At 39.1% G+C, this 25,129-nt stretch overlaps 1 protein-coding gene across 4 annotated transcripts in view; it reads right to left on the reverse strand.

Moving 5' to 3' along the window:
* The window catches only part of Plch1 (phospholipase C, eta 1), a 226,203-nt gene that overhangs the window by 73,496 nt on the left and 127,578 nt on the right, over positions 1-25,129 (reverse strand). For all 4 annotated transcript variants that reach the window (XM_013518677.1, XM_013518675.1, XM_013518676.1 and 1 more), the window contains 4 exons: positions 23,956-24,102; positions 21,183-21,426; positions 14,583-14,712; positions 10,456-10,626 (listed from right to left, as the gene is read on the reverse strand). In XM_013518677.1, the coding sequence (XP_013374131.1) occupies positions 10,456-10,626; positions 14,583-14,712; positions 21,183-21,426; positions 23,956-24,102 (692 nt within the window). The remainder of the gene's footprint in view (positions 1-10,455; positions 10,627-14,582; positions 14,713-21,182; positions 21,427-23,955; positions 24,103-25,129) is intronic.

Here is a 25,129-nt window from a genome sequence, read left to right on the forward strand (position 1 = left end):
AAGGGAATACACACACACACACACACACACACACACACACACAAGATAGCTAAGATAATTGTACTACTAATTTCTATTAGTTCATTGAAAGGAACAGTTAATGCTTATATTGTTTGATCAATCTTGCATGCCTATATCTGGTAATCTGAGCAACTACTTTGAAGATAACAATATGCAATATAACAACCATTGTTAATTTCCTATAATCTTCTTTTGAGATTCTGCACTGTTTTTAGTTTTTTTATTCTCTTTAAAAGAAAAAAGAAAAATAATAAAATTTGCATATAAAATCAAGTAAACAATAAATTTCTTGAAAGATCTATACATATTAGGAAATGTCAGATGTGCAAAAAGTATCCTGAGTAACTTCCCCTGTGGGTATATGTGTTAGTTTCCTAATGCTGCTGTAAAAAAATTACCACAAACTTGGTGGTTTAAAACAAAAGAAATTTATTCTCATATAGTTCTGATAGTCATAAGTCCAAAGTCAAGGTGTCCACAGAGTTTGTTTCCCCTGGAAGCTCTAAAGGAAAACCTGTCTCCTGACTCTCTAGCTTCTGATGCTGGCCAACAAACTGGGGCATTCCTTGGTTTAAGGACTCACACTACAGTTTCTGCATTCATCTTCACATGCACTTTTTCCTGTACATGTCTATTTCCTCTTTTTCTATCTCCCTTAAGAAAATGCATCATTAGATTTGGGCCTACCCTAGATTTAGGATGATCAATGTCATTGGCTTAACTTCATCTATGAAGGCCATATTTCCCAGTTCACAAGTAATGGAATTTAGCACTTGGATATATATTTTAAGGTCGCTATTTAACACATTATAGCTGATGATATTTTCCTAAGAAAAGTTCTCCAATTTCCTACTAGTGAAGCTAAACCTAGGAGCTGAGCATTCTAAGGACACACAGATATTCATTTGGTCTTTGTATTAATTTTCATTTTGTTTTAACAGTGACAAAGTGTATTCAAGAAAGTAAAAGCAAAGAGTGGGGAGAAATTGGCTCTGCAGAGCTTGAGCCAAGTGAAGAGAAAAGGATGGTAAAAGCAGATATAAAAATATGCCTTGCATCTGGGAAACAGAGTAGGCAATCATGGAAAGTTATAATAGCGGGTTAGAGGCTTAAAATGGCAAATGCTTACATGATCACAATTGCATAAGATTACAAGTGGAGCTGTCAGGCTGGACAGTTATTCTGCTGGTTGTTCATATAACTTGATTATAGTCACTTGACTACAGCTAAATGGTCTATTGGCCTCACCTACACACCATGGTTGGTGTTGGTTGTGAGCTGGGCCTCTGCTTTTTATGTGGTCTCTCATTCTCAAAAATATTAGCATGGTTTCCTCATATGATAATCCCACAGCTCCAACAGAATGAGAGTGGAATCTTCAAAGCTCCCTGGGGCCTGAGCTTCAGAACTGTATACTGTTTCTATCACAATTTATGAGTCAAAGCAAGTCACTAAGCAGACCCAGATTCCACTTGGATAGGAAGAAGGCGAAGTCACATTGCGAAGGGATATACATAAAAGGATAGCACAGTTACTATAGCTACCATCAGAATCCCCATGTTTTCAGTACCCACACTCAGCTACCCACAGCATCCCTTAGTCCAGGTCCACTGGCCTATCTTCCTTCAACATTTCATATACTTGCATACAGGGGGTATAGCTGCCCTGCTGCACAGAGTAAGGAAAATCCATAGTCCTAACCACATTTTGAACAGCTCTGTAACAATTATTTGTATTTTCACCACTTTTCCACTCCTGTTTCCTGAAATATCGTATAACTTTAATTCTGGGTTTTCTTTAGGTCAGACAAGTGTCAAGACATTGTTCTTCCTCTCTTGTTTTCTTTGTCCCTGTGGATTTTATTGTATTTTTGGATAATTTCAGGAGACAGTGAAGAAATATTGGTAATGAATGACTAGTTTATGTTCAACAGAATGACATAACCACAAGAAGTTATACACCCAAAGTAATAGCCTCTAATACACCCTAAAACTAAACCACAGATTTTAAAAGCATCTGAAAATTTAGGAAAGGATCTTAAAAGAATGCTTCTATAAAGAGAAAATACTAAAAAAAAAAAAAAAAAAAAAAGTTACACAGCAGCAGAAAGAGGTAGTTCATATTCATATGCAAAGAAGTGTTTCTAATTATTTCTTAAAAGGGAGAAATTAGGACAACTGTGACTCCTAAAATCCATTCTGGATTTAGTAAAGGGTAATGAAGGAAGAGGACACAAACGACATGTATAACTGGATCAGAACAATGAAAAACATTTTACCAGAAAGAATAAAGAATTTGAAGAGGCACAACATTTTACAAAATGAATGCATAGATCTATGTTGGATAAAGCTAAAATATGGAGAAGGCCCTGGAAATAGAAAAGCTCTGAAAATCTCCCTAGAATTAACCATCCATGTATATATTCCCAATAAAAGCTATGGATAAATAGAAATCTTTTTTGATGCAGGTAGGCTTTCCTTTTAGTTAACAGCTAGGAGGCTTTTCAAACTGTAAGGATGATTCAGTATTCCTGTACTATCTTTCTTCCTCCTCAATCTATAAGAAACAAAAGGGTAAAAAAGGACTAAGTGTAGCTAGGGGGGGCGGTTACAAAGAGGGATGGGGAGATGAAATCACATTATCATTCCAGAACCCAAACTCCAAAATGAATTTGGACATTAAAAAAAAAAAAAAAAAAAAAAAAACACTAAGCCCTACACAACTAGAGACCATACTCATAAGTGAAATAAATCAAACATACATGTGCAAGTACCGCATTGTTTCACTAGTGTAAAACTTGAAAGAGTTAATTTAAACTCGGAGGTATGATAGACACTGTGAAATGATAGGAAACCACTGAAGAGTAAAGGGCTTCTGGGATGTGGGAAAAGAGAAGAGAAAGGAGAAATTTTGTATGTATGTATATACAGGATAGTTAACATGGTTGTTCTTCTGTCTTCTATTTCTATGCTGAAAGAAACTGTCAATGAGTCTTTGGTTGACCAGTATTGCATGTCTATATCTGTTTTCATGAGAAACCACTTTGAAGATATCAATATGTAATACAACCACCATTGTTAATTCCCTACCACTTTGTTTGTAACTCTGTATTGTCTGTATTGTGCTTGTGATATGTTGTAAAATGTTGTATGTCTGTTAATGTTTCCCTCCTTTTATCTTTAAAATAAAAAAATAAAAAATAAAAAAAAAGACAAAAATGAAAAAACACTAAGCCCTAGAGCCAACATATGCATAAGTAATCTAAAGATGTAGGTGGTTCTTTGGCAAACATGGAGGGGGAGGGGGGCGGGCGCAAATAAACAAACAAAAAACACTTTGCCAACCCTGAAACTTTGAAATCACAGACTATTGGATACCCATGATCTCCTCTGTGGAGGAGGGGAAGAGATAAAAGGGAAACCTCAGTCAACTGGCTTCTTGCTTAACTGGGAGAATTTCTCTTAGCACATCCACATTTAAAAATGAAAGCCCAAATGAACGACCCTGCTTCAAAAAGACCAAAACAGCTGGACATGTCAAAGGCATAAATTCAACTGTTACAGAGTTTTGGTGAAATAAAAATCTACCCATGGGCCAATATTTGATTTCACATAATTCTTGACAGCATATGTGACCAGCAGTGATTTTTCATTTCACAACTGAGTAAACCTGTTAAAGATGAATATTTCAGTGTCTAGACCAATCAAATTCCCTCAGAAGATAATGGATTACTACAATACCCACCATCAAATTTTTCCCATTGTGAAAATTCAGTTTTAAAACTAAAAGTCCACTCCGGGCATGGTGGTGCACACCCATAATCCCAGCACTCAGGAGGCTGAGGCAGGAGGATCGTTGCAAGTTTGAGTCCAGCCTGGGCTAGTAAGTGAGCTCAAGGCCAGTCTGAACTCCATAGTGAGACCCTGCTTCAAAAAGACCAAAAAAAAAACCTCACCTGAAAGTCCATCTGAACTCTTGACTAATGATTCCTTCAGACACAATCATTCAGATTGTGTCTAATTTTCTTCATTTTAAAAAATGCTGAAATGCACAACTTTGTACCAATTTGTGGTATGGACTTAGTTATTTCCTTAGGATGAATTACTAAAAGTAAAAACTTGGTCAAAGCTTTATAAATCTTATACAGTGTAAAACTACCCTATTAGAAGATTGTACAATTCTACAACTTCACCAGAAAATAAGAAATGGAAGCACGTGTGGTAGGCTTTTTGTTTTAAATGTTTACACAATTTCATGGATTAAAAAAAAATGGTCTCTTGGTTTTATTTCACAGTTTTAATTATTAATAAAGGGTAAACTTTTTATGCATTCACTGATCTCTTATAAATACTTTACATTTGAAATGTTTTGCCTATTTTTCTATTAGTTATTATTATTATCATTGTTGTTATTATTATTTTTGGTCCTCAGTGGTCTAGGACAGTGATGGCATACCAAGTACCCAAACTGCAACCCAAAACCCACTTATTTATCACAAAGTGCCAACACTGCAGTTAAACCTGAATATTGAGCAGCAGCAAGCTCAAGTGGTGAAGGACATCGCAGTCTTAGCCTCTGCAGTGAGAAGTGTCAGGCTGGTCTTGTGGTTCTCCGAGAAAGTGCTGACATTAGGTTCAGCAAACGTTTGGCCTCCCTCACTACTTACTTCCACCACAGAAATCTGGTCTTTTTGCTTTTCCCATCTGCCAACACGATCGGGGATATGACTTGACCTAGGAATTTGCCACATCCTGGAAAGAGAGGTGCCTCACAAGTCCACAGGCCATAAAGCTAGTTAGAGGCAGCAGTGACTTGGGATGTATAAGAAGGCACACACATTAAGGGCTGCTGGAGCTAATATAGGCCTCAGATACCACACTACTGACTGACCACACCCATGAGAATGGCACAGCAGGACTCAGCGTTCACGCAGCAAAAAGTGGGCAGGGAAACAAAATAGGACCTAGTTGTAACTCACTATCTCTCACCTACATCTAGTGGACTGCAATAGCACAGGCCCTGGACAAACCACTCACCCAAACACAGAAAAATTCTTCTGGAATCATTTCTCTTTTCCTCTGCTTTTGGGGAATTTGGTTTTATTTCTTTTTTACCTATCTTTGGCTGTTTGATTTATTCTTTTCCTTGTTTGTCTTCTGTTACTTCTATCTAATTCTAAGTAATTTCTTTTATTCTTTAATCCAATTTTATCTCACTTCTCTCTTCCTTCTAGTCTTCCTTTATTTTCTTTTCCAAGTTTTACTTCCTTCATCTTCCCCTTCCCCCTTCCATCTATTTGCATTATTATTACTATTAAACTTCATTATCTTTTAGTTATTTAGTTAGCTCTCTGCTATTATTTCTGACTTCCTTTCTATTGTTAACAGTGGCATAGTTGTTGCTTGCTGTGGTTTGGATCAGGTATGTTCTCAGAGGCCTCGTGCCCTCACTGCAGGGCTTTTGGAAGGCAAGTGACTCATGGGGGCAATATAGCTGATTTGGTATTGAAAGGTGGGTTCTGACCAAAAGAAGTGAGTCCCTGGGGCTGTGACCTTAAGGGTATCTCTGCTCTCCTCTCTTCTCCCTCTCTCTCCCTCTGCCTCCTCCCACTGCTTGCTGACCACCATGTGATGAATTTTCTTCTGCCAGACCCTTCTGCTTCCAATCTGTCTTCCTGCCTTGAGTCAATCAACCATAGACTGTAACTACGAGGCAAAACAACAGCAACAACAAATTCTCTCCTCCTATAAGTTGTGGATGTCAAGTATTGTGTTCCAGAAACAGGAAAGTGATAGACAGTTTTTGGTATGAGGACTGAGGTAGCTGCTGTGACCATGTGGATTAGAAGCCTTTGAAAGTGATTCATGTGGAAAGTTTGAAAAGGTTTGGAGATGCTGGTTAGAGAAGCCCTAGAATGCTATATATTGGCTTGTGGGAGATTCTGGTCAAACCTCGTAAGATAGAATGCCAATGGAAATGCACACAGTAAAGGCCAGGCTCTGGAAATTTCTGTTGGGAACAAGGATTCCACTGGTGAGTAGGCTTGAGAATGTACATGTTATGCTTTGGCAGAAAATGTGTCTATATTTTGTTCATCTCCTAAGATTTTTGAAAAAAAAAAAAAAAAAAAAAACAAGAGATTCAGGGCAGCAGATGGACTAATCTGATGAGGGAAATTTCAAGGCAGTTCAACATTTAAACTGTGAAATGGGTACTGTTGGTAGTTTTTAGCCAGATTTATACCGAAAAACAGGAACAAAAAGCCCTTTTAACAACTATCAGTTTTTCCAGAAAGAAAGAGCCTGTCAAGTTTTGCCTGAGTAGAGCTTCATTGTTAAAAAGATTAGCATAAATAAAGAAATCAGGTACTTTTCTTCAGGACAATAGAAAAGATGCCTTGAGGGCATCTGAGGAATCAGCAAGACCCCACCCTTCCCAGGCTAAGAGATGAAAAAAGTGAAAGACTTTGTTTTTTAAAGAGAATCCCAAGGGCACACTACTCCAGAAATGCTATGTAGGGAACTGGCTTCCCAGGATTCTATTCACAGTGCTGAGCCACCCAGGTCCTCAGCCTTTGCAGCCATGATACAAGGGGGGCTGAATACTGCTCAAACTGGAGGCAGAGCTTGGCATTGTCCACGTGGTGATTATTTTACAGGCATCCAGAATGCAAGAGTTGTGGGATCAGAGAGGCTTCCATCCAGATCTCAGGAGAAGGCTGGTAGGGCAGGCAGTTTATGAAGCTGAAAATACACTGGAGACCTCAGGAAGTTGGGAAAGCCTGTAATGTGGAATGCCTAAGGAACACCGCAGGCAGTGGGTAAAGCAAGCCCAAGAGAAATGCCATGCGGACTTCAAAAGATAGGGCCATACAGGCAGGATGACCCAAGCCCTTTGGAGTTCATATCTTCACCCAGGTGCTGCACATATAATTATTGGGCTTAATATTTGCCCTGCTGGGTTTTGGTTTTGCTTTGGTCCCAGTGGTTTCCATCTACCTATTCCTTTTGGAATAGAAAATTTTCCCCTATGACATTGTATATTGAAAGTCCTTAACTTTCTTTTTAATTCTTACAGTGGCTCACAGCTAAGAATTTGCCTTGAGGCTCAGAGAAGATTTCAGACTTGGACATTTTAGCAGTGCTGCAACTGAAAAGCCTTTGACAACTCGTAGAGATGGACTAAAGACATTTTTTCATAAAGTTATGCACATGAGTCTTTTGAGGGCCGGGGTGGAATAGTAAGGTTGAAATTAAGAATGTCTCCTGAAGCCACATGAGCTCATCAGTGAGGGTTCTAGAAGGTGACTGAATCATGGGGGATACAGCTCATTTGCTATTGGGAAGTCAGGTGTAATCAGAAGAGGCAGGCAAGAGTGAACATGACCTGGTAGGCTATATCTCCTTCATAGCCCTCACTTCTCTCTCTGCTTCTGCTCAGTGTGATGTGAGCAGCTTTTCTCTGCCAGCTCCTTGCACCAGCTATTCTCTTCCAGCAATAAGAAAGTGACTAGGACAACCACTTATTACTTTTAAAACTTAAAAAAATACTTTTAAAAGTTTAGCCAGTTTAGTAACACTGAACTAGAGAGAATCTAACTCCTTCCCACTGCTGTATTGTAATAATGGAGAACTCTATTTTAGGATTACTAATTCTTCTGAAACTCTTACTATGTTCCACATACTGTTCCTAGCATTGTATGCAACTTATTTCATAGAGATATGTTTGAAAAGCCATGAAAATATTTAATCCTAAGGCTTATTGATAAGTCACTAATTCAGAGGATAAATATATATATACATATATACACATACATATATATATATGTATAAAATTTAGTCTATTTTTTCATTCTTGCCAGCACAAAAAGGTGAAGAAGTTGATCACCATACTAATTTAATTCTAAGAAACAACTCAAAAAATTGCATTTCACTGACATAAAAACATTTGCCTACCTCAATCAGAGTAGATTTTGAATCTGTGATACATTTTGCTACTTAAGAATTAGATGTGAACGTCAAATAGGTTTTGGACTACATCAAGTATAACTGACAAATTTTTGGTTAACTAAGAAAAAAGTAAAAAAAGCTAAAAGTTTTGAATGACTCTATAGTGGAAACAAAATAATTTGAATTACAACCAAAACTAAATGAGTATGAGTCCATATATAAACAATATATTACTAATTAATATTTTAGTATCTCAACAGATCCACTTTCTTAAAGAAGCAAAAAGCCCAGAAAAACAATATAGCATAATTATGATTTTAAAAAATATAATAAATTATTATAAACTAAATTGTAATAAATGCTATTCTCCTCCAAAAGGGAAAACTCAGCAAACTTTAAAAAGTATGTGACTTTACTTCCTAGCACACCTTTTCCTCTTGTTATAGATTTTCAAAGTCATAGATTTTTGTCTATTTCCAAGACTTAGCACAATACATGGGACACATAGTATGTATTCACATAAGGGAGATTAATCCAAAATATTACTCATCTACCCATCTATGATATCCTTCATATCAACTCTAACTCTTGTTTCCACCTCCAGGGAGCAAAACTTACAATTTCCAAAGCCAACCAGTCTATCCATGGGTAGCCATACTACTTAGAGTCAGTGAAAATTTATCACCTGCTAATATTCAAATATTGACCCAATGTTGTATTTATTGAGGGTCCATGATAGAATTGTGTTCTGATTCACATGAAATTCTTTCAATATCTAGATCCAGATTATAAGAGGCACTCAAACCACTTGACCTAGCAATTCCACTTTGATATATACTAAAGGAATTTAAATCACAGGCCCACAGAAAAACTTGAACATGAATGTTCATAGCAGCATTATTCATTATAATCAGGAATTGGAAACAACCGAAATGTCCATCAACAGATGACTAGATGAACAAACTGTGGTATATCCACACCATGTTAGATTGTTCAGCAATAAGAAAAAATAAAGGGGATTGGTATGGGAGTTGAGTGGTCGAGAGATTACTTACACTATACAAGGCCCTGGATTTCACCCCCAACTGTTACATGCTGCAATGAATGAACCTTGGAAACTATGCTAAATAAATGAAGCAAATAGCAAAGGCCACATATCATGTGATTATTTTTATATGAAATTTCCAAACCAGACAAGTCAATAGACAGAAAATAGATTAGTTGTTGCCATGCTAGGGGGGAGAAAGAAATAGGGAATGACTGCTAATGGGCATGGAGTTGCTTCTTGTGATGAAAATGTTTTGAAACTAGTGGTGACAGTTGAACAATACTGTGAATATACTGAAAGCCAGTCAACTTTAAAAGGGTAAATTTTATGGTACATGAATTATATCTCAATAAAGCTGCTATTTTATAAAAGAAAGGCATTTTCAAGTATAGGTTGGCTATTTTTATGAGTACTGCAGAAAGAATTCATTCTACTATTGCACAGTGCCATCCAAATATTTGATATCTCCTCACAACTGACAGAACTACATTTCACTTTAAATAGATAAAAGAGATACATTCTTTATATGCAGACTATGAGTCCCTAAATCTAAAGAAAGTTCATTTTATCAAATACAACAAAACCAAAGGCCTCCCACAAAAGAGCCTATTGTAAAAAGTTAAAAACCTTTGGGGCTGGGGATTTAGCTCAGCGGCAAAGCACCTGCCTGTCAAGCGCAAGGTCGTGAGTTCGGTTCCCGGTACCGGAGAAAAAAACCAAAAAAAAAAAAAGTTAAAAACCTTTAATAAAATATTCATTTATTCCCCTATTACACTGAGAAACAAATGGAGTATAAGGAGATATAAGAATAGTGGTATGAAAAGGTTAAGTTTATTGAGCACAACATAGACTATATAGTATTAAAATAAAATATTTTATCTGAACAGATTTAGGAATTCCCCTGGCTGATCAGGATCTAACTTACTAGTCTTTCACAAGATCAAATATCAATTTCCATCAAAATTATCAACAATATACTATAATGTCAGTTAATAATTATACCATAGTAACATAACTAGTCATATTACTAGCATAAAGATCAATTTATATTTTATTAATACTAATTCATACTTAAAGAAATAAAGCATAAATTTATGCTACTAATACCTCATTGAATTAGTAAAGAAAACATTACCATTATATCCCAAATGAAATACATTAGTTAATATTCACGTCTTTGTGGGAAAATGTGTATCCACACTTGATATGTTCAAAGTAAAAAATAGTAAAAGCCAGTATTCAATTTATCATTTCCTCCTTTAGAGCTGTAAGGAACATATTTTAAATGATGACTCCACAGGTAAGATTTTTGTGGACTTGTGACAGCTACTCCTCTACCCTCGATTTAAACTATACCTACATCTAACTCCAAAACACAGCCAGGTATCTCTCACTAGTATTTTTAAGTAAGCACTCAATTCAGTGATCTAACGATACCTTTTGTTCAACCTTCAAAAACTGAGCCAGTTCTTCCACGGTTAGGTGGTCTTTCTTGTCACTGTAGCTCAAGAGCAACAGATATAGGTCTCGTCTCAAGGACATCATTTTGTAAAAAACACAGAACTCTTCAAATGTCAGAGTTCCCTGATTCTCATCTGTGTCAGCTTCCTGAAAAGGGTACATGAGAAAAAAGGCAGTATGAGAGTTCAAAACGGCAAAATGGCAAATAACTCAGTATAGGAGAACAATATTTACTGTAAGAGGGGTAACACCCAAATCACAAACGGTGAACACATGCTTTTTAAGCACACATAGAACATTATAAAAAATGATTATGTCTGCCACAAAGAAGTTTTAACACATTATAGCGACAAAAGTCAGCCTGAAACAAAGCAATTTCTCTGACCATAGCAAATTTATAAATCAACAGAGAAAGCTTGAAAAAGAACTATGGAAGCAATAAAATACATTTCTAAATAGAAAATAAAACACCCAGAAGTGAAAATAACCCATATTACAACTTCTACAATAACCCTGGGTTCCATCCTCAGCTCCACAAAAACAAAACAAAACCTTAAACAATAAGTAATAAATTTTTTAAAAACTGGAAGTCAAATTTACTAGAAGGCAAAGTACATTAAAAACAGCAAATAATTCAACTCAAAAAGCCAGAAAATTCTGGGACATACATTATAAACAAAAACAGAAAGCAATGAGATAGAAACCCTAACACAAAGGGAAACAAGAAAATCAGAAGCAGTTCTTTAATAAATAACAATAAAGAAGAAATCTTAGACAAGGCTAATCAAGAAAAGAGATAATGCATTTAAGACATGACAAAAATACCAGCATCCGAAGTGTAATCCAATCAGACCTAACTTTTCCTGTAAGAGAATCTCTAATTCTCCATAAGTGACTCTGATGCGTTCACGGTCATCCCATCAGCAACATTTCTCTCTTATCCCTCCATGGAAAAGTCGGAACAATCCATCTGGATTGACGCTCACTATCAATTATTGGTTTCTCATAGTTATTGAATGAGAAGCTTCTACCATGTATCTTATTTCTGATTGGCTGAATTTGTCATCAAACTATTGGGGACATAACAGTTGCACAGTCTTCACTCAGAATGAACACAGTTGTAAACAAACAAAAACTGAAAGGGAATAAATAGTTTTAAAATGCATGGATGCTGTGAAAGATGCTCGGCTGTTATATGGTTTTAACCATAATTTGAAAGTCAAAATGCTTATAAAAAATTCTTTAAACTTTGTTAACTGTGGGTCAGTTTTAAGCCAACACTAATCAACATGTAAACCCCATGCAATTTTATGTGAGCCTGATCACCCTTGCCTTCTGTTATCCTAAAGGAAAGGGTAGACTGGACTATAACAGTACACAGTATTTTTGATGTGTAAGGCTCCAAAGAGGAAAGTCTTTGCATCCTAAGAAACTGGGTCTATTGTTCTTATTTTTCATAACTTTGTACCAAAATATTTAATCCTGTTTTTCAAGACTTTCATGTAAGTGCCTAACCAATTAATAGTAAAACTCTAAGATGTAAACAACAGTATCTACAAACTTCAAAAAAACAATCCATACCCTGAAAGATTTACTTTTTTAAAAAATCACTTCAGTTACAACACAAAGAATAAAACTAGAAACCTTTAATATGTTTGCCAGAAATATAGTGAAAAGCAAGAGAATATTCCTGAAGCAATATAGGTCGGTCATCCCTACTCCAAAAATCTGAAATTCAAAATGTTCCAAAATCCAAACTTTTTTGACACCAGAAATGGGAAGTTCCTCACCTGCTCTCATATGCAAAATTGTGGTTAAAACACAGGCGCATTAAAAATGCATAAAATTACCTTCAGGTTATGTGTAAAAAGTCTATGTGAAACATGAGGCGTGTTCAAAATTATGAATGATTAATTCTTTTTAAATTTATTACAGCAAAAGACACATTGCCATTAACCCCCCTCACTTTGACCACGCTTATCCCATCATTCTTGCCACTTTCTGACTCAGTACTAGAAGTCCTCACGCATGTCTTCAGTGGTGCAATCCTGGAGGCCTTGATGTCCTGAATCAATTCAAAATGTCTCACTTTTGTGGTGATTTTGACTTTTGGGAAGAGTGAGAAGGTGTGTGGTACCAGATTCAGTGAAAAATGTAGATGAAACATTGTAATGTTTTTAGGCACCTGCTTTTCCACTGGAAGTACAGCAGCATTTACTGTACTTCTTACATCTCGTACACACACTTGAGAAAGGGGACTTCCAGAACTGCTTTGAAAAGTGGCAAAAATAAAAGCATAAGTGTGCTTGAAACAAGGGAGATTATTTTTGATTAATTACAATTTGTGCAATTAGTGTATATTTTAATGTATATTTTGATCACACCTCATAAATATATTTGGTGTTTAAATTTAATTCCCACCTATACATATCTTATTTATATACACAAATACCCCAAAATCAAAAAGAAAAATCTGGTGTCCAAAATCTTCCGACCTTGAATACTTCAGATAAGGGATCCTCCACCCAGACTTAGGTCCTTGGACCAATCACCCCCGCCAGGAGCTTTTGCAAACCTCTGCTGGGTATAAGGCCCATGATGGAGATGCTCTACACACAGCAGGTACAACCACCTGCCCCATCTCTTCTGGTTTGATAAGTTTCTAACCTCAGATTTAAAAGAGACTCAATATTTTCTTCTTAAAACATTCAACATAAGGATTCTCTAACTGGTTTATTATACTAGAGATAAATATCTGAAGGAGAAAAAACACAAAAGTAAAACTAATTCAACACCTTGTTACTTCCTTTCTTTACTGCCATAAAGTAACAACACATCCTAACATCTGTAGGTACGGACCCTGCCTCTCTTTAAGCGTGCCCTCCCAGACTGAATCGGCAGCGGCCTCTTTACTATTCTTGGCCAACAACGTAAAAGGAGCAGATGCAGAGGTGGGGCTCGTGACAAGGCAAAAGTGAGATGACAAAGGGGACGCCAGGAACATGATGAAACTTTCCACGTAGTTTACAGATAATTCACTCCGTTTGCGACAATGGCTTTCCCTGCAAAGCCTCTCCATCGACATGGGACATCTCCCTTCTTCCTCCGCAATCCCTTCCCGCACGTGGTTTTCCAGTGCAGTGTGACCAAGTTCCCCATCATGTGCGCCATCTCCAGCTTCCCTCATACATGACCACAGTAAAGGACCCTGGGAGGAAGCCACACGGTCTTCCGCTCATCGGCGCAGCACTTGCCCCTTATTGTTCCTATCCTCACCCTCTGTAAGAGCAAGTGGCTAAAACAATAGAAACATAACTACAAACCAACATATTTCCCCCTTAATGTTCACTTTTACTTGCACAAAGTGTCATCTACCTGGTCACTTAGCAGAAAATTATTGCAAAACATGGATTACACTTACAATTTACCTCCAAGTAACTGCCTCTTGCACATTAATGTTCTAGTTCATCAGTAATAGTCTAACATTGTTACGACCCTGACTTAACCGAGCACTTCTGCACCTTAAACTAAGGACTAAATACAGTCCTTGACAGATGCCAGAGTAACTTCCATGCAGGGGACTGTCCTCAGTGATTTACCAACAGGGAAAGGGCACCTTCTCCATCACCGAAACGCAGTGAATGAATTTCTGCTGAGCTCACTAAATGGTAGGAGTGTTTAGCACTTGCAAGTTTCAATCCTTAAACTCTTCAGAAATAAGAACACTCTTGAGGCCTTAGACAAGTGCTTTTTCCCCATATTACACGGTTTTATTCTGATCCTCCCAACAGCCCTGAGAGGTAAGCAGATACTTTTTTCATCTCCAAGGGACTTGATTTAGTCCATCATTTAAGTGTCAGGGAAAGTGCTTATAATTACTCCTGAACATAGCAACCAGAAAAAGCATCTGAGAGGGTGAAATTGTCAATGCATGCTTAGTTTATGAATTTCTTTCTTGGATGAAACAAAATACCTTTCTTCACCAGAGAAAAATGAAATAGTACAGGGCAAGCAATATTAATTTTCACCAGCAAAACACAGGCTGAGTATACCGGTAATCTCTGTGTGTTTTACAAAGGGCCAATACAATTGTGAAAACATACCTGAAACATTTGTCTGACTTTTCTTCGAGGCAGATTGACATTTAGTTTATGCATCAATTGGTGAATCTCCTCAATATTCAGTAAACCGTCGCCATTCTTATCAGCTTCCTCAAAGGTCTGTTTCACCCACGTGCTCAAAGGTCAAAGAAAACATTTGTATTTTCATCAGATAAAAACTGCTGTCTCACAGAACTCTCACAAGAATGTTTATCAGCAACGTGGACTAGAGAGGACATTTTTTGAGGCGATCCTGCGGGCCACGGGTTCTGGTGAATTATGAAAGCCAGGAACAGGGAGGAAGGTATCCACCAAGGTAAAGGAGAAGTCAACCCAGACTACTTTGAGAGCCTCTTTAATTCAAATTTTCTTATCCAACCTTATCCAAACTAAACATGATGTCTATTGTTGCAACATATTTCATCAATTGTGAGGGGGAAAACCACATTACTAGTTAATTCTGCTGTAGCAATCTGACAATACCTTAATTCACATCTCCGTTAATAAACAACAAATTTAGCAGTTACTTTCTCCTACGCCCTTTCATCTAGCATCCTTTTCTTTTTACCTTCATAATACTCCTGGTATTGGATTTCAACTGACTTTTTTGAGACCCACCACAATATTTTAAAACTTACACCATCTAGTTTAATCTTATCATTGTCCAGATGAGGATATAAAGCTACTCTAAAAGAAAAGGAAATACTTGGTTGGAATGGGTAAAAGGACCAGGTGCCAAACCCAGGTCTCTTACTGCCTGATCTAGCATTCTCACCCCCTCCACGCAGGCCTCTCTCTGCACTACGTTCCTCTCCCATTTCCAGCTTTGACAGTTCTCACCTCATAGGTCCAAGCTCCTAACCACAGTCCGTAACAAGAGATGCAGTCTTAATATGCTGGGCTTGTCCTCAGAGCTCAGCAATGAGACGAGGTGATGAGGAAATGACAGTGAGTTTAGAGATAAAGGACACGCATCATGTCAGCTGAGATTTTACAAGACCTTCCACAGGATGAGCCTGAGGTTATTTCACATTCTTGAAAAGCAAAACAAATGGCTGAACTGAAAATTCCCAGCTAACTTTTTAAAGCAGAGGATTTTTTATTGGGTGACTCAGAGTGGTTGCAGGATAAGTTACAGGAGGCAGGCACAGTGCGCATGCTCACAAGGCCAGAACGAGCCTCAAAGTGTGAAGGGCAATGAAAAAGAAAAGAATGGAGGTGATGAAAAGAAGCCAGAGACTCTAAGGGAAAGCTAAGGGTTTAGAAAGCATGAAATCAAAGAATGGGATGCATCAGAGGAAAAGGCCAGATGATGTTTGTTTATCAAGCCAACCAACATGGCCTGAAAGATTTTCATCTTGACTCCCAGTGCTGACACAGCACATTTACATTTCTCATGTAACTCAGATTTCGATGGTAGAAGACTGTGCCTTAGAAAGTAAAAACAACCAGAAAGAAAAATTTTTTTTCTTCTACAATTAGATTTTGATTTTTCTTCATAGACCTGAGTCATTATATGCACTACCTGGAAGTTAAAGGGAGACACACAAACACAGAGGAAAAATAACTGAAGATTCAAAATGGTGACTAATTAGGGCCAATTAGGAACAAGAACCGGAAGCTCACCTTTCGTGTTTTCTGAGCACGCACTATGCGCTCCATGAGCTCCGCCTCTTTTGTCTGCGGATGCGGCTCTGCACCCCATAAGGTGTTTGGCCAGAGTACAACGAAGGGGTGAAATGAGCCCGAAGACAGTAACCTTTTATTCTGCTGTTCTTTACCAAAGCCCTTCAAAGACTTCTGCAGAGAAGAGGCAGAGGCAGCGAAACTCTTAAGTATATTCTTCAGATACAACTTCATTTATTTTTTTGAGACAGGGCACTATGCAGCTCAGACTGGCCTTGAACTCACTATGTGGCCGAGGCTGGCCTCAAACTGGCAGCAATCCTCCTGCCTCAGCTTCCCAAGTACCAGACATAACCTCTTTAGGATAGGCCTATTTTGCAAAGCCTTCAGCACCTGCCCATGAGCTGTCTGTGACAACTGGTTTGGTGGACACAGGGCCGGCAAGGCAAACCAAAGGCAGTCACACCAAGAAATATACCCTAGTCCTAATTCTACAGCTGACCTGGCCCTGTGACAGTGGACTTCTCATGTGACCTCTAGGAGCCTCTGTTTCTTCATCCCAGTGTCAGGAAGCACAAAGAGCCTTGAGATCCCCTGCAATTCTAAGATTCTATGAAAGAAAAAACTGTTCTTTCCAGTAACAATACTCCTTGCGTACAATTGCAGGTGGAAGCATTCTGATGTCTTCCTAAGTAAAATATGAGTGCCTAGAAAAACCCTGAATAAATGATCTATGGCCATACACAGGACAACTTTAAAAAGATAAATAATCATTCTGTACAGAAAAGCTAGGGGTATAAAACTGAATAGAAAGTAATAGTCTGCTGCTTTCTGCATGAAGAAACTATAGGAAAATGGCAAGGAATTGAACAGCGCCGGGAGTGGTGGTGCACATGTATAATCCTAATTTACAAAAGTAGGTTTGTAAATCTGAGGCCAGCTTGGGAAATTTTAGACACTATCTCAAAATTCTTAAAAAATTTAAGGGTTGGGGATGTGGCTTGGTGGTACAGTGTTTGCCTGGTATGTGTGAAGCCTGGGATTCAAACCCTAGTAACAGAAGAAAAGGAGTGGAATTACTTAGTGCAAGAGTAGAAAAATTTTCTGTAAGGGCCTAATGGTAAATATTTCAGACTTTGCAGACCATTCGATCTCTCCTATAACTACTCCGTTCTGCCACTGGTACATGAAAATAACCCCATAAACCACACACATATGAATGAGCATGCTTGTGTTCTAGTAAAACTATGGACACAGGAGTTTAAATTTTAACTAATTTTCACGTCATAAAATATTATTCTTCTTTCAATTCTTTTTCAACCATTTAAAACACAATCTTAATTCAGACAAAAAGAGGCGGTGGGCCAGAGTCCCTCTGCGGGGTGAGGCAACGGAATAAGGTTCTAACTCACAACTACCCAAGGGGCTGCCCAAGGTCTTCAAGAGGTAACATCTCCCCTTGTGGAGTCATGAGCTAGGGCGGGGACAACCAGAGGGGGTGGTCTCATGCCGGATAATGTTGAGGCAGATGCCGGCACAGTGATTTTTCACAGTGGGTTGCAAAGACTTTGGACTTGAGTAGAAAAGCAAACTATCTGCCGCCCCTTACCTCTCTGGCAGTAACACTTCCATCTGTAACATGCTCCCTAAGTGCCGAAAAGCATTCTAAGGACCTTGTTTATATCAGTCCATGTGATCTCCACACTGCCATGGGAGAGGCACCGTTACCAGAAACATGTCACAGATAAAGACTGTGAAGAGTGTAATTCACCAAACTAGAACACCACGTAGCAGTCGGCCTGGGCCCCAGGAAGCAGGGCACCTGCACCACTCAGTACAACCACACTGCAGAATCAACTTTGGATTGGATGGATTTTTGTGCTCAGCCATTTAAGACTGATTATTCTCATTATTCCTCTGCACTTGAAAGTTTCAGCAGAAAGTGAAGTCGAATCATGAACATCCCATATCTGTTCGCAATTAGTGCAATTAAATGTACGTGCAAATGAGGATGTCATTCTGTTATCAAGACATCATTTAAAACCTTATCAAACTTGGGCAAATTAGTGTGAGAATGGTTCCATCTCAGTAACTTTCCCTATATTTTTACTCCAGCTTTTTCTTTGCCGTCTGTTAATCTCTCCCCCTCCCCCAGTGACCTCCATCACGGACAAACGTCAGCTGCCTCTCAATCGCGTATAAAAGCGTTCCTCTGTGCAGTTCTGGGGTGTGTTTGCTTTCCAGATAACATATTTTAGAATATTAAATCCCTCAGCCGCCCAGTTGCTGAAATCAAATAGGAATACTTTCAAAGGCCAGTAAACATGGACAAATAAATCAGGTTTAGGAAAAGCACTAAAAAAAAAAAAAAAAAGCAAAAGCGGCTTCCACAATTTATGCCCATCTCTTACTAGTCTATTTCAAGAATTATGATAGAGACCTCTGGGAGTGACTAAAGGCTCTGGAATACTTTAATGTGTCCTACTGTCTTAGTTACTCTCTCACTGCTGGAAATACCAGACACCCACAGCTTAAAGGAGGAAAGGGTTATCTGGCTCACAGTTTGTACAGGTTTCAGTTTACAGTCAACTGGCTCCCAGGCAGGGTGCATGGTAGCGGAGCACGGCAGATGAGAAACAACTGATGTAATGGAGACGGGAAGCAGAGAGAAAGACGAAGGGAGGAGGGAAGGAAGGAGATAGCCCTTCCGGGTCACACCCTCAGTGACCCCCCTCCTTGAACCAGGTTTCACCTTCCAACATCACATTTAACTATAAACTTACCAGTGGACCGATCCACTGATCAGTGTCACATTGTCGTGATCCCCTCACCCACCAGCCCAAAGCCCCACCTATGAAAGCATGAGGCTTTGGGCCGACATCTAGATATAAACCATAATACCCACTTAACTGGATGAGGACAGCAGCTTCCAGAGCTGATTGTCTACCTTTTAACCACTGCATTCCCTCCTTCCTAGAACTTTAGTCTTATTTAGGTATCTTAGAGTCCTGTGCTTTAGTGGTGAGGGTACAGTGAAGGGGGGTGAATCGTGTGGCCTTAGTACAACCATCCTCAAAGTCCTGGGGCAGCTCTATCACAGTGAGGCTTCCCCATTTCTACCTATCTGAGGCTGGACTTTCTGCCTGCATTTCAACCTAAAACAACACCTCCTAACAAATTGAATGCAGAAGTAGATATGAGAAGTCATACATTCTACATATGAAGTTGATCATAAAAGATACCTATAAAACACTGAGGTGATATGACTTTTGTTTTTCTTTGAAAAACAGTCATTTTCATAAAAACACAAATGAATTCAATTTTTAAATTCTGATTTAATCTCTAACATGACAAATATTGATAGAACTCCCATAAACAAAAGGTCTTTGACGTCTTCTTTAAAACAAAAAAGTTGGGGCTGGGGATTTAGCTCAGCGGCAAAGTGCTTGCCTGGCAAGCGCAAGGTCGTGAGTTCGATTCCCGGTACCGGAAGAAAAGACAAAAAAAAAAAAAAAAGTCAAATTTTAACTGTATCAAGTAATTTCTCTTGCTAAGGTCAGTTCAGGAATGGGTCTGATACAGTAATTGTAGCCAAGGATGAAAGGTCATCTTTGGGGAGCTCTGGAAGTTTTTCTTTGCTTTTATAGAAAGCTTTGTTAGCAGAAACTGTACTTCTTGGTAGGGTTGTTTGGAGGTGCTGCCCAGGGATGCACCAGCTGTCTTTGGGCCTGGGCAGCCTACTTCACAAGCAAACCCACAGACTGGGCCACTGGACTGGGCAACTCTGAAACTTCCCATATTAGAACTCTTATTTATGAGATAATAGATTTCTTTATCATTTAAAGCACCTTTAATAGGGCTTCTACTGCTTTGAGCAAGAAACCATTCCTAAAACTTAGTGATTTTGTTTTTTTCCAAAATGTTAAAGGTTAAGACTCAGCCTATCAGACTGAAGCACAGAGAGTTAGTTTCTACGTGTGTTTCATTCAAGCGTGACTCCCACTTGCATTTGTCTGCACGCTGAGATGCTGATGAAAACACCATGGCTCATCAACTCAGCCTCAGACCAACAAGTACTTTCCATGGACTCAGTGGTTCCTCTGCTCCAGCAATACCCTGAGTAATGGAGGGTCACAGCACTCCAAATTTATCACCACTCCTGAGAAAAAACTGGGGATACACATACCACGGTCACCAAGCAGACACTCTCCCCTACACAGACAGAGGCCACATCTTTCAAGGTCATTCAAAATGAAGATGAGAACCAAAGCAGCCAACACCCAGAAACGCTTGCTTCCCGGACAAGGTCTCAGAGGCCAGGAAGGCCCTGCCGCATTCCCGGCAGGAAGGCTGCCTCAGATTCTGGGCGTTCATCACGCATCTCTTCACACTGCAAGACTACGAGAATGGGTCTCATCCAGAACTGACTCAGATCCTCACCTCTCAAGCAATTTAGAAAGGATAAATGCTAGAAAGCAGAAGATAACTTCCTCCTGAGCATTTATCAATTTAGTTCCCAAACTAAGTTGAAAAAGCATAAAGGAGTGTATGGCCTGTTATATAATTGAAACTTAAAAAGTATTTATTAAACTAAACTGACTATGACAAAACAGCATTTTCTCTAACCCATATCCATGCTTTCACTGTTACAGTTGATGAATGCGCCTCTAATTTAAAAAGGCAATAATTAATTGGAGATCTCTAAGACTGTGGAGCTAAGCTCAGTATCATCAGAAGAATTTTGCTCCTGAACTCACAGTCTTAAGCCTCTGTAGGTTTACGTATTTGTTTTCGTAGAGTGAAAGAGGGTAGGGGAGAGAAGGGTACAAGAGATAGAGAAAAAGACCAAAAGGAGAATGGCTTTAAGCCTCAAAACAAAGCACAGTCTCATCTCACTTCCCTTACACAGGCACCATGCGTACACACACGCACACGCACACCCACATGTAACTCAAAAGCAAATCTGAGAGTGGATATTGGTCATGAGTCCTCTGCCTCTTGGCAAGGGAATCTTCATCACTGATGCCGGCCATCAGGTACTTGAGTCCGGTGATCCAGGTGCGTGCCTCCTCGGGGTTGGAGGTGATGAGGTCCAGGGACTCCATGTGGTTGCCATGGTAGATGGTGAAGCAGCAACTGGGGTCAAAGTTCCCCTCAGCCTGTCTGTGGAATATCTCAGACTGCCGGCCCTCGGTGACTTTGTAAATGGAGTCGATAAGGACTGTGAGGGAAGCGAGATACACCGTTACATAGCAGGTAAAGTTCGTAATTTGTAGTGAGTTAGAAACAAAAAAAGTGCCAGACATGATGGCACCAGGCCTGGAATCCCCAGCTACTCAGGAGGTTGAGGTAGAGGGTTGCAAGTTTGAGGCCAACCTTTGCCATTTAGTGAGACACTGTCTCCAAATAAAAAGGGCTGTGGATATAGCTCAGTGATAGAGTACTCCCGGGTTCCATCCCCAACAAAACACACACACACACACACACACACACAAGCTCACAAGGAAACAAGAAAGGCAACATCATTTTAAATGTAAAAAAAAGTCTGAAAAAAATCATCTGCAAGTTATAATTTTAAATTTCAAACATTACCCCTGTGTTTCTACAAGAAAACTTCACATAACATTTTTCTGAGTTTTTTGTAATGCTGCTGGAGAATGAACCTAGAATGTCACGCATGGCACACAAGCTACATCTCCAGCCCACTTTTCTGCACATTCTCGACAATGTCCTCCCAAGTCAATGATTCAAAATGTGTTGAGACTTCTAATAAAAAGGTAGATATATCCGCGAGGACATGAAAATTGGTAGAAAAAGGGGTCAAATGTATAGTTTATAATATGGGGGGAAACTATACAAAGACCTGAAGCTGATTGGTGTTTCCCAAAATGCATGAAGATAATTTAAAAATCGAAAGGAAGAAAAGTTACTGGCATCCACAGAGCACAACTTATGTGATAGGCATTCATAGAGAGAAGGCTGCGGTGGTGAAGGCAAAGCAAGGATTGGAGAAAAGGAACAAGGTTTCCTCTCAAAGGAAAGGGCAGGAAGACACCGAAGCAGGCCTACTCTAGGGCGCGAAGCTCAGGAGAAGCAAAAAGGGGAGATGAACCTGGAAAGATAGTAAGGCTAGACCGTGGCGAGGTCAGAATGACAGAAATGTGCATTGCTTAGGAAGTGAAGCAACATTGGAACGCTGGAGGTTTGGGCCAGAGAATTGCTGACCAAGGTAACTTCAGACTAAACCATTCTTCCTTTGTTGTTAATTTTCAAGTAAGCATTGGAAGGATTGCATGTCCCATTATCTGTCAATATAAACTATCTATTCCTCACTCTTCCTTAATGGCAGGACCCCAGTTTTATCCTGTATCAATTCATTCACACATGGCTCACAGTAAAACAGGCCTATGCTCAACTCAAGTCTTGGCTAATCTAAGCCACTAGGGCAGCCTTGTTCCTATTTCTTTGGATTGACTCAGGTATGAGCTTGCAGTCTCATTCTAGCCAAGCACACATGGGGCAGTGTGCTTGAAGGAAAGGTCTAGAAATGGGTTCCCTTTTCAGAAAAGAGAAGCACAAGAAGAGTAGGTTCCTTTTTGCCTCTTCAGTGTTGTATCAGATTGTGAGGCCTAGGACTGCTGCAGCTATGTTGCTACTACTGTGGCCGCAAAAGCAGCACCCGAGGGACAGAGCCAGGAGCACCACGGGGAACAGAATGAGAGGCTAATGTCCCCACCTGGGACTTTCCCACCTCTGGGCTTCTTGCTGGGTGAAGTAATAAATTTGTTTATCACCAAAGCTTATTTTGACAAGTTCTTGTGCTACTAATAGAAAAGAAAGTAGCAAAAGAGAGGCTGGTTCAGAGACTTTACAATAGGCCACCCACAAGGTGAGGAGCCTTTCAACCAAGATGGTGACCATGAAAACAGGAAGGAAAAAGCCTATGTGAGAAAGGTTACAGGAGCCTCAGCAAGGAGTTTGTGCCAAGTATACAAGGTATGTACAACAGCTCATCTCCAATGCTAATCTGCCTGGCTTATGGAATGCCCAGAGAGCTAAGACTTTCCTCAGCAGCCCCCTGTGACCTGGGCCTCAGGGTTACAGCATCAGTTCCTTTGGTTCCCACGCCTCAGACTTGGACTGAGTCATGCTGCTGACTTCTCTGGTTCTCTAGCTTACAGATGACATATTATGACACTTTCCAACCTCCATAAGCACAAGTCGATTGCCCTAATAAAATCCCTGTCTATCCATCTATCCATCCTACTGGTTTATTTCTCTGGGGGACACTGACTAACACAGTGTGGGAGAGAGAAGCTTTAACTAAAAAGAGTCAGATCAAAACAGTTTTACTTGACACCATTAAAAGTGTTGTTAATTCATTAATTAGTAGACTGCACAGAAATAGCAATATACTTTAAAGCCCACTGGATTTACGACATCCTTTACTTTTTAGAGAAAATAAAAGCTCTCAACTATAAAATCTTATATCCCAATTCAAATAAAACATATATCACACCTCCAACACAGGAGAAATATTAGCATTTACAACATTGGTGGACAAAAAAACTTTTAAGAAATTCAATTCCTCAAAAACAGTCATCATTTGTCTCAACTTCCATAATCAACTGACCTCAAAACTTGCAAATATATGCAAGTTCCAGAGATCTGAAGTTTCCAAAGAGCCTACCCAGTGTTACCCACGTATTACTGTGTTAGTCCAAGCAAAGAATTCACAAGTTAGTTTTACTTTTTGCCTTTTCGCTCTTCCTAGATGGTCGCCAACGTAGGCAGGTCCGATGCTCATCCAGGTAAAAGAGCCGCACAAGCCCTTTGGTCCCACGCTTCAGTTTGATCATCTGCGTCCCGGACTGCATTACACTCATGCATCTTTCAACTGCAAAAAAGATCACAGCAGAGTCAGCCCTCACACAACGCACATGCACACCTCTATGCAGAGCTTACAGTCCAATAAAACCGCCGATTCACTCCCAAAGACTACCAGGACCAGAAGACAAATTTGGTAGAGGTAATCTGAAAACAGAGTTGCTAAGGAATTAATTCATCAAGCTTAAACAGTAAAAGCTTTCATAAAAATAAAATTCTATTCCCAGGTAAATAATGTATTACTCTTGTCACAGGGCCATGTTTTGTTCTCCGTCTCTCTCTCTCTCTCTCTCTCTCTCTCTCTCTCTCTTTCTCTCTCCCTCCCTCTGTCTCTCTCTCAATGACCACTTGATACTTGGATTTATATTTCTAAAACAAATTTTCAGACCTGTTAAATCTTCTGAGTTTTATATAACCCATTATAAAACCATCTTATAATAATGTATTAAAGTGTAACAAACAATTCATAACATCTAAATCTTGAAAGCAACCCATATATCCACCAACTGAAGAAGGGATAGGGGAAATGTGGTGCGTATATACAACAGAGCGCTGCCCCGCCATAAAGACGGATGAACTTGAATCGTTTGTAGAAAAATGATGCACCCTGAGACCGTAATGTTAAGTGAAGTAAATCAGACACACAAGCTTAAACATCACTTGGTTTATCTTATATGAGAAACCCAAATGATAAATTAAGAGCAAAATAAAACATGAATAAAAGGAACTAGGCAGGTAGATCTTTTCAAATGGGAAAGGGATCAAAAGAAGGAGGGAAGAAGGGAAGGAAAGGGAATGAAAAAAGGAATTAAGACATGTTATGTACCAACTCCACACAAGGGGTATAAATGTATGTACTGCACACAGGTACTAACAAAAAAAAAAAAATAGAGAAAAAAATAAAGTGCAACCAACGTAACAAGCTTGGCAAAATGTTGATAATTACTAAAGCTGGATGATGGTTACATGTGGATGGATGTTATTATATTTTTGTATATGTTTGAAAACAGCTACATAAATTCTGATGTAGTCAGCAA

Source organism: Chinchilla lanigera, unplaced genomic scaffold (genome assembly GCF_000276665.1).
Source record: "Chinchilla lanigera isolate Chin_1 unplaced genomic scaffold, ChiLan1.0 scaffold00047, whole genome shotgun sequence".
NCBI classification, from domain to species: Eukaryota; Metazoa; Chordata; class Mammalia; order Rodentia; family Chinchillidae; genus Chinchilla; species Chinchilla lanigera.